General features: G+C 37.7%; 1 protein-coding gene across 4 annotated transcripts in view; it reads left to right on the top strand.

Annotated features, from left to right (window-relative positions):
- vwa11 (von Willebrand factor A domain containing 11) overlaps positions 1-10,338 on the top strand; it is a 48,274-nt gene that overhangs the window by 35,619 nt on the left and 2,317 nt on the right. For 2 of the 4 annotated variants that reach the window (XM_017306045.1, XM_008407907.2), the window contains exons 2-16: positions 3,299-3,488; positions 4,788-4,924; positions 5,019-5,163; positions 5,442-5,535; positions 5,814-5,942; positions 6,362-6,548; positions 7,094-7,263; positions 7,351-7,463; positions 7,911-8,027; positions 8,126-8,299; positions 8,383-8,512; positions 8,615-8,767; positions 8,864-8,956; positions 9,155-9,426; positions 10,011-10,144. In XM_017306045.1, coding sequence (XP_017161534.1) covers positions 3,306-3,488; positions 4,788-4,924; positions 5,019-5,163; positions 5,442-5,535; positions 5,814-5,942; positions 6,362-6,548; positions 7,094-7,263; positions 7,351-7,463; positions 7,911-8,027; positions 8,126-8,299; positions 8,383-8,512; positions 8,615-8,767; positions 8,864-8,956; positions 9,155-9,426; positions 10,011-10,144 — 2,231 coding nt within the window. In that variant the 5' untranslated portion in view covers positions 3,299-3,305. Of the gene's footprint in view, positions 1-2,172; positions 2,196-3,260; positions 3,489-4,787; positions 4,925-5,018; positions 5,164-5,441; positions 5,536-5,813; positions 5,943-6,361; positions 6,549-7,093; positions 7,264-7,350; positions 7,464-7,910; positions 8,028-8,125; positions 8,300-8,382; positions 8,513-8,614; positions 8,768-8,863; positions 8,957-9,154; positions 9,427-10,010; positions 10,145-10,338 lie in introns of those variants that run through there. The other 2 variants (XM_008407914.2, XM_008407897.2) reach the window with 2 other exon arrangements.

Genomic DNA, 10,338 nt, shown 5'->3' with positions numbered 1-10,338 from the left:
ATATATATATTTTATTGGATGGTAACTTAGAAAGCCAAGTATTACTAAGTACGAATGGTTGACCAACACTGTAGAAATACAGTACAACATGCAACTCCAGCATGAATTTGGGTTTATAGAAGCTAAATACATTTTTTACAAGTAGATCCAAGCACATAGAAATAAGAAGGGTTAGCTTATTGTTTGCGTTAGCAGTAGCATTGTTGTCATAGACTAATTACTTAAAATAGCACAACTCACTTTTCACCCTGGCAGAAACAAGTCGACAGCCATGCTTCTTCTGATCCTAAATGGTTGACCCAACCTGAAATAAAATAATTGTATGCTTCCAGGCTTTGGGAGGCAATATAGATCAAATCCTAAATGTGTATTTTTTTGAGAGCCCTCCCCTGTGCCAGCCTGTTTAAGGCACCAGCATACTCACTATGATCCATTTTGCTCTATTTCGAACTGGAAAAATCCACTTCCTGACCCCCATCTGAATTTTGCGTGTTATCCGGGTCACATGTCTTCAACCCAGCAATATGAGCTACAACAACATTTAATTCCATGTTGGATCTATCTTAGATATACTCTGCTTACTAAGACATTATATATGCTTTGTGTTTCTTTCCATTTAACCGTGTTACTGTGTGCAGAAGACTCGGAAAGAAAGCAGCAGAGGTGATTGCTGGTGCAGGGAGTGGACGCTCCAGCCAGACGCTGTCTGCTTATTTCCTGATAAGCTTGGCTCAACGCATACAGTGTTCTTATTGTTTTGGGTTGACTTGATCTGTGTTAACTGGAATATGCTTGAAACTGCACATTCCCCACCCCTCAGGCAGTTGATGACAACAAAAGAGGTTGAAGCACAGGGAAAGCCCCAGAGTCTTGATTGATTGATTGTAACTGGGCAATCCTCCCTCAACGCTCTCCTCGCGAGATAAAACTTACTCACATCTTCTCTGTTCTTTGTCTGTGTTTCCAGATCTAACATTTTATTTTTGGATCAATTAAATATTTTGGAACTGTGTTTGAATTGAATTGTGACTTATATAATTTCTGGCACATATGTCTTTATCTTACAAACCATTAGTCATGCTCCACTCCCTTTTGCTGGGTACTTGTACCTATTGCTGAATTGCACTTTGGAATAACAAGCCAAGGAGGAGAAAATTGTGATGGATGTAATTTTCTTGTTATCTTGTTGTCCAAAGATTTTTAGGTCACGGAAAGAAGTTTTGCATTTCCCAGAACATTATAAAACTGTAAAGACTATCTGGATTTTGCAACCAAACAAGATAAATAAAAACTGATCGGAAATGGAATTTTTGTGGTGCAAGAGGACATAATGTTAGTTGAGGGTGCAAAGGTCTAAATGGAGACAGATGCTTCACTGCAATAATCCCTGGAGGGAAAAGCTAAAGGCGAAGAACAAGTGAAGTAGCCTCATAAAAAATATATTAAAGCTTTCCAAAATTAAATGAAACCAATGGGTTAAATTATGTAACAAAACAAGAATATAGGTTACATAAAATTTTATTTAAACTAGATAGTTAAAAATTGCATATAGGATCTCCAAAACCAAATGTCAATTTTTATGGAGATAAACGTTTTTAAGCTTATCTTATTTTATTTAAATTAATCTTATCCAGTCTTCTCTATCCTATAATTTATTAGAGCATAGCAGACATTGACACTTAATGGTTATTAACACCAAAATAGATTTTGTTTTATTCACTTTTTTTTTTTGGTTTTTAAAATTTGTTTCAAATCAAAACAGCATGGCAAAGCCTAATATAAGTAACAGCCTTCCATATATAATCCAATGTGAACCAAATAAATTAACAATTCAGTTTTCTGCATGCCTTGGTAAATCAGCCATATCTGACATGCCCCACATTTGTCTCAAGCTTTGCATGAAGACATATTTACTCACAACATTAATTTAATGAATCAAAGGGTACACAGTTATTCAATCATTATTTTTTACACGACACTGAAAATATTCCTAAAGCTGTAATAGTTTGATGACAGAATCAAGTTTTGTTAAGTCAGGAAGTCAAACTTAACAGCTTCCTGGAAGTCTGATTTTAGTCATGTAGGTGTGAGCCAATCTCCACCCTGTCATTGCAAAATTCTGTATATATAAAGCTGTGAACAGTGAAACTCTGCTTTACGTTTTGGGGGGGAGGAAGCTGTTGGAAATTATTCAGGTATGAGCTAAAATTTATTGATTCTGTAGTAATATGTGCCTTTTCATAGCCTCTTGCTTTTTCTCAATAATACTAATAACCAAAGTTATTTTAGTAATGTGATATTTTAGAGTGTATAATTTGTCACAAGTCTACAGGAACAGCGTCTAATTTAGTCTTCAGTCTTATAACTTTTTTTACTTTAAGGTATGAAGGATGAAGTATTTCACCCAATCATATATGTATTTTAAGTATTTGTTTTTCATATCTATTTGAAACATTTAGAATAATTATAATCACTTTGCCTATGTGGCTCTTTTCCTATTCAAGGTCATGTTTATTGAGACACTTGTTAGTAACTAGTACAGGATAAAATGAGCGAAGGACCAGGATACCAGGTTGGCTGTGAGCAGAAACTGGTTGAATGATTTTCTGTATCTGTCTCTTTTTTATCTCACATTTCTGAACTGAACAGCTTTCAGTGTTGTGGAAATAAAATATATAATTAGGCCTGTCACAATAGACAATAAATCAATTAATTGCATGACAAATTAAAACAAGCTCAATAATTTGCATTTGCATGATTTATTGTATTCCTCTTTTTCTCTTGCAGACAAAAAACTTAAGTCTGATGCATTGGTCTTAACTAGCCCTTTATTTGAAGGACAAGCTTTTACAAAGACTTCACAATTCATTTTATTTGCTGTTCTGTTGTTTTGTTTATTTTAAAATGTTCCAGTGTTAAATGTTTATTAGAATTTAAAGTTTGTTGATATTTCAGAATGTGCTCTTGCATTATAATGCCATTACCGATATATTACTTGAAAATGGTCTCAAATCAACTATATTGTTTATTGCAATAAATTCTGGGACAAATCGTCATTGAGCAATATGTGTTACTGAGACAGGGCTATATACATATATTGTTCATGTAAAGAGATCTATTGACTTGCTTATTTTTCCTGTCACAGTTCCTTGCATAATGATATTGAACTGTTGCATTTATTCTTCTGAAAAATTTTACTTCCCTATATTCAACATGAGGAAATATTATTCAGACTTACAGAATTCAGACTTACTCCTGTCCTATTTAATAATTAAATGGTTTCTATTCATCTCTCTAGAATCATCATGACTTCACTGCTGGGTGCAGTCTTGCTGACTTTGACTCTCATGTCCCCTGCCTTGGCCTTTGTTCCGATCGGGGGAGGGGCATCCACTCACGTCAGCATTACTGGGACGGCCCTGCTGCAAAAAGTAGCAGAGACGTGCCGGGCGGTGGCTGATGCAGCCGGTCATGAGTTCAAACCTACGGTAGGAAGGAAGAAAAAGCACATGCAATAACACTAAAACTGTTAGCCAACATATAGAAACTGAGGACTCTGACATCACATTTTATTGTCCATTTTATAGGCAGTAAAAATAAGAGAACACACCCATTACTGTTTGAAATCATTATTGTTTAAACTTTACCTTTAATAACATAAAGTTACCTAATTTTTAAAGTGTAATCAGTAATAATTTATAACAAATTTATACCAGTAATCATTTCTTGGTAAATGTCAAGTTCATCCATCCATCCATCCATCCATTTTCTTCCGCTTATCCGGGGTCGGGTCGCGRGGGCAGCAGCTTCAGAAGGGAGGCCCAGACTTCCCTCTCCCCAGCCAGAGACATAATCCCTCCAGCGTGTCCTGGGTCTTCCCCGAGGCCTCCTCCCGGTGGGACGGAATGTCCAGTTGTCATAACAAAGACATTTTGAATAATGTCAACTTTGTATTAAAAGTGTCATAATTTACCGAATGACGCTTTATGACAACAATTATAAATATTCATGAAGGCTTATTGATGTTCTTTTAAGTGACTCAATAAACTAACTCCTTATTTTAGTTTAGTCACAGTTCTTTTGCATGTGTTATTTTCTTTAATGTCTTTGTATTAATTTATCCTTCACTTTAAACATGCACTCTTGATCATTTTCACTATTTTGATTCCAGTCATGAAAACAACAAATATCCTTGTCTCTGCTTCGATAAAAATCTCCACTTTTATCTCTGAGATCTTTGGTTGTTTCATTGTGCATCACAGTTTAGACTTGAAAAAGTTCCTAAAAATCTCACTGAGCATTTAAGAGGATGGTTACAACATTTGTGCCTGACTCAGTAAAGACGAAATCAAGATGCCTGTTTCAAACTAGCAATCTGTAAGATCATGACTGACAATCATCTTGTAAAAGAAAGATTCAGGTTAATGTGTAATTGTTCAGGAACATCTCTTACTCAATCCTGGCCACAAGTAATACAGCGTAAAGCGTTATAAAACTATTCAAAGTCTATTTCAGTCACTTTACAACTGTCTCTGTTACATTTTGTGACGTCTCAGAATCTTACCTCCCATTTGACAGCAAAGAGAAACTTAACTCCAATCATGACTAACTGCAATGCAAATAGCAGGAGTTAATGTAACAGGGTGTTCCTTTGCTTCTCCCCAAAAGTTACATTTTTACATTATGAAAATTGTGTAATGAAGAAGAGGAGAAATGACTATTTAACTTCTTGCATTGTTGTTATCCACTCTCTTAATTATTATCTTTTGACTTCTTCTGAACTTTAGGGTTCTTCTCCAGGAGAGTTAGTGCAGGCCTGTCTGGGTCCCACCGCACCAGGAGATGTCTCTGGTGCCAAGTTCCACTCAGCTCTTCAAGAGATCTACACCCAGAACGGCCTGGTGGACCGTGACTTGGTGAACAGGTACAGTGGGAAGAAAAATACCGTGGAAAGAAGTTTGAATTAAAATGTACGCATCCAGTAAAATATTTGCATTGAACATTTCTCCAAACTCCAGTCCGCCACATCACTTCAACTCTGAAGCTTTCTTAGAGGGACGTGGACTAATCACTGAGGGCGTAGTGGCCATCAAGGCCAACATTCAGAAGGAGAACTTCAAGGCTGCCAGGGAAACACTTGGCAGAGTCCTGCACACAGTACAGGTGAGAGGGGTCAAATGACACTAAATATTAAAAATAAATAGCTCAAAATGATAACATAAGACAGGCTAGTACATATACCGTATGTCTAATGTCTATAGTACTTTTTTTTTCAATTGTTTCATGTGTAACATATAAAAAAAAACATATTCAGAAGAGGAAAAAGGTTTAAATGCTTTAAAGATAGTTCAAAAGGATGCTATAATATGAGTGTAAATGAGATGCAATTTTTTATGGGCCAGCTGATTTTACATGGCATGAATATTTATGTTGATTCTCAGGATTTCTACAGCCACAGCAACTGGGTGGAACTGGGATACACAGAACCATATGTCAACCTCATAAGACCAGATCTGCCTCTAGAGAACCTGGCAGGTAAAAGTGTTGAAATACCATAAAGAAGGGCATTTTCTTTATGGTATTTGAGTGAAGGGTTGGGTGAAGTGTCTTAAAGAGAACAAACTGCGTCATCCTCTCCTGAAAAACACTCAGGTGTCCAAAGTGCAAAGATTGCTTACTTGTGGCTTAGGAAGTCTTCAGAACCATTTAGCCAATGAAGTAAATTAGCAAGTGTTTTTGCAATTATTCATCTGACAAAATTGAATTTAAAAATTGTGAAATTCCACAGCCATCTTTTTTTTTCTTTTGTGCAGATGTGAACACTCCAACCTGCAGTGACTGTGCCAATAAAAAATGTCCTAATCAGATTCTCCCCAACATCCTGAAAGAGAAGAAACTCACATCAGGCTACATGGGAATCTTTTCTTCTCAAAAACCTAAAGGTATATTATCTCATATTTACAACAAATCTAAAACAGCACAATCATCCAGTCCAAGAGTAGTAACAAAGTTAAACAAAGATTTATCAAAGTTTGTTGTTTAGCAACTCCAGCAAAATGTGGAACATCCACTGATTCACTGTTAAGTACTCTGTCTGAATACAACCATGCAAAATCTTATAGAAGTCTGAATGCTGTCTTTTTGACATGGTCCTGCAAAAAAGAAGAGAAATCTTAAAATGCAGCACAGAATTTTATTCCTTTCTTCACTTAGCATGAAAAACTAATGTGCAGTCTTTTCTCCAAGTCAAATTGTATCTAAATTCTTGAAGACACTATTAATGTTTAAAAGTTATTTCAATACTCCGCAGATAAGTGTTTATTATGACCCAGTTTATCTTTTCCCTCCTGTTCTGTTTTAGGGAAATGTAGCCATGGAGGTGAATCTGATCTCACCAGCACCACAGTTCCTCGAGGAGGCATCAGCAAAGACGAGCGCCGCTCTGACAATAAGGAATTTCATGATGCTGCTGTAAATGCAGCAGTAGCCGCCAGCCTCCAGCTGCTAGAAGACATTCGTTTGGCTTCAGGCAACCATGACTTTTTGAGGTATTGCAAGATTTAAAGATAAAAAAAATGACATAATACACTAAACAGACATAACCTTAGAATCACTGACTGGGGAAGTAAGTAACACTTAATCCTACGTATTAGTCAGTAGAGTATGTCAGAACCCAAGCAAAAATTCAGAGTCGTGAGCAGCCAAGGGATATGGATGGCCCGCTTGGTCCATTCTTCAAGATGAGTAAATATAGCTCAGAAATGCTTTGGGAAGCTTGAAAGTTGACTTCCTGTCTACATACTCAGATGTTCAATCAAACATCTGAGTTTGACTATATAGACAAGTCCAATACATGCAGGCTTCACCTTCAGACTTGGAGAACATAGAGGATTGGCTATTAACATCTTGGAGCCTCAAATCACAGCTGTCTTTCTGGGCTCTATAGGAACCCATGCCTTGACTGATTAGAGCTGTTTTGGCAGCAAATGGTGAATGAACACATTAGGCAGGTAGTTATTATGGTATGTCAGCGTACAAAACTGCCTGAAAGAAAATTTTGCAATTAAAAAAATATGCTTGTCTTTTCTCATAGAATGATGGGGATTGCTCGTTCATCTGTGGTGTGCTTTGTCATCGACACCACCGGCAGCATGTCAGATGATATTGAAGCAGCTAGGTCGGTTATGTATAAAATCATTGACAGCAAAAAGGGAACACAGGATGAACCATCTGAGTACATCCTCGTGCCCTTTAATGACCCAGGTATGAGCAATTTTACCTTACTAATCCTAAATGGAGATGCTTTCAGATTAGTCTCTGTGCTTCGCTCAATTATGCGTGTATTTGTAGAGTTTGGACCTATGATCAGGACAACTGATGCTGACAAAATGAAAAGAGAAATCTCCAAGCTTAAAGCAGCAGGTGGTGGAGACACACCAGAGATGTGCCTATCAGGACTTCAGGTACATGAACTGACTGTGACGTTTTAAAATTTCAACTGGGAGATAGCAGTGCACCTATTTATCGGCCAGCTGATTTATCTGTGGCGATTTTCTTAATTTTGGGGGATGAATGATAGGCTGATACTTAAATATGAAGAGCCGATCTTATCCTCCGAGTTTATCTACCTCAGCAAAAATCAGCCACTGTCCTCCCCTGCTCTCCCGTGAGAGAGGCTTGACTGACAGACCGGCCCACCTTTGCAATATTCGCCCCACTGTTGCCAACTCAGTGACTTTTTTGCTAATTTTAGCAACATTTCATTGGTATCGGCCAAAATCGTAATCAGCAGGTGAGGCTTTTTAAAGATCGGTAATCAGCGATCAGTCAAAAAACTGTAATCGGTGCACTCCTATTGGAAGCATTAAAAGAAACTGTGAATGGTCACTTTGTACTTTTCATTCTTTCAGCTGGCTCTCACTGGAGCCCCTTCCTCATCCAACATCTATGTTTTCACTGATGCTATAGCCAAAGACATTGCCCTGAAAGACACAATCATTGCTCTCATGAGGAGCACCAAGTCAACGGTAAACATCAAAAAGCACTTAACGATGACGTAAACATAGCAAATCTACACAGTGAGGGAGATGGAGGTTCTAATATTTCCATGATCTCCTTTCCATAGGTCTCATTCTTTATGACAGGGTCAAGCAGGAGGCGGCGGCGGTCTCTAGCAAGTTCCTCCTTTGGAGACTATAAGGACTTGGCTTTGGCATCTGGAGGCCAGGCTATCCAGGTGTCCAAGTCCCAACTTCCTCAGGCTACAGATATTATCCTTGACACCTCAACTTCTGCTCTGGTAGGATTATTTACATGTATTAGTCTGGAAGTGATTGAACTGGTTTAAAGAATTATGAGATGAATTATCCATCCTTTTGGCAGGTAACAGTGCTTCAGAGAGCTGCTGTTGCAGGGCAAGAGACTTTCCCTTTTGCGTTGGATGAATCTCTGAAAAACATCACTATCTACATCACAGGAACATCACTAACTTTCACATTGACCAATCCTGCTGGTAACTCACTTTTAAAGAAAATCTCAGATAAAACTAAAAGAGTGCCTGTCTGTTCTCTGAGAGTAACCACACTGACTAATGTTGCATGTTTCACATTTATAGGTGTTACCCAGACTGACACTGAAGCCAGTGGTAAACTGGGAACCATCAACACAGTCGGTAACCTCAGGAGAATCCGTCTGTATGCTGACAAGCAGTCAGGAACCTGGCAGATCAACATCAAATCCAGTCAGCCATACACACTCAAAGTCACAGGTCACACACCGTATACTTGTTCATCTTTCTTTTTTTACTCCTAAATGAAGTTAAAGCACCAGATCTATTCTGAATTTTTTTTCTTTTTGTTTCCAGGCCAGAGCACAATTACCTTTATCTATGACTTTGTCGAAAAGTTCGCAGGACCTCACTCAGGCTATGCAGTACTCAGCGGACGTCCACGAGCAGGTACACCGCACAGTTCCGCATTTATTGTATGTGCAGTCATCTAAAGTGAAATATTAAAATGTATTTATTGAAGTTTAGAGTTCTTCCTGAGATAAATTTGTAATCTCTATCTTGTATTTTTACAAATGTAGGAAATAATAATAATTTCCTACAAGTAAAACAAAACTAAAACAAATTTCTTTTCAAATAAAATAACAGATCAGCCTGCCACCCTGATGCTCTCAGTAATAGGAAGAAAAGGTCCAACGTCAACAACTATCAAAGAGGTTGGCTTGGTAACAATGTCTGGTCCAGAGGTTGTAACCAATGGCACAATGACTGACATGGGGAATGGAGAGATCCTGGTCACGGTCGCTGCCGTTCCTGAGGGGGAGTTTGTGCTCATCCTGAAAGGAAAGGACACAGTGTCTAGCAGCGATTTTCAGAGACAGTCTACCACCCAGATGTCTGTCTCCAAAGTTAATATCCAGGTCTGTTCTTGCAGTATCTCTTCACATCCTCCAAATACATCCGTGTGACTGATGGCATCAGTAAAAAGGAGAGTAAATTCAGATTAAAAGGATGAGGTTATGTGAAGTGTGAAATGTGAAAGTTTTCAATAATATATATCTTAAAATGTTGCTTCAAGCAAGCAAATCAACTTTTTAATGTTTTAAAGTGTTTATGCAAAATATTATACAAGGCCATTTACAGTTTTCCTTTAGACATTTTTAGCCCATTTTCTTCTTAGTAGACATACTTGTATTTAACCATGGCAACATATTCTGCAAATAAAAAAAATTGGTAAGTGAACATTCTTAGAACAACAGAAGGCCTTTAAAAGCTATTAAGCAATGTCTGGAAGCCGTTGCCAGTTCAGTGTCAGCTACGATTTGACACTGAACTGCAGAAATGCATCCTCCTGATCATATGTAGTATACCAAGTTTCCACAATTGAATAAAAAACATACACTCTGTGTCTAGTATTGTATGTAAGAACATTAAAATATATTTTGGTGTGTAAAGATAGAAACCGGTCCTCCCTAACAATGTGCCGTGATTCTTCTTTCTCAAGGCTGCAGTGGAAAGCAGTGTTGAGCCAGGGGAAACTTTTAAACTTCCCTTCAGTGTGATGACCCAAGGTGAAGGAGGTACATACACCATCAGCGCCCGAAACGACAGAGACTTTCCTTTGTCATACCCAAAGACGTGAGAAAAATCTGTTTCATATGGTTTCTTTCCAAATGTCCCTGTATAAAACTGACATGATGGATTTAGGGTGGGAGGATAACATTTCTAATGTGACATCAAGCATCTATGTAAGACTCATGGGAATCTACTGAATTAATGAGCAGCAACATTTTGCCTAAATATTGCAAAACAGACATATATATATATATATA

This window comes from Poecilia reticulata, linkage group LG1, assembly GCF_000633615.1.
Source record: "Poecilia reticulata strain Guanapo linkage group LG1, Guppy_female_1.0+MT, whole genome shotgun sequence".
In the NCBI taxonomy this organism is placed as follows: Eukaryota; Metazoa; Chordata; class Actinopteri; order Cyprinodontiformes; family Poeciliidae; genus Poecilia; species Poecilia reticulata.
Note: the sequence above shows the minus strand (reverse complement) of the source record. Positions and strands in the feature narration are given on the sequence as shown.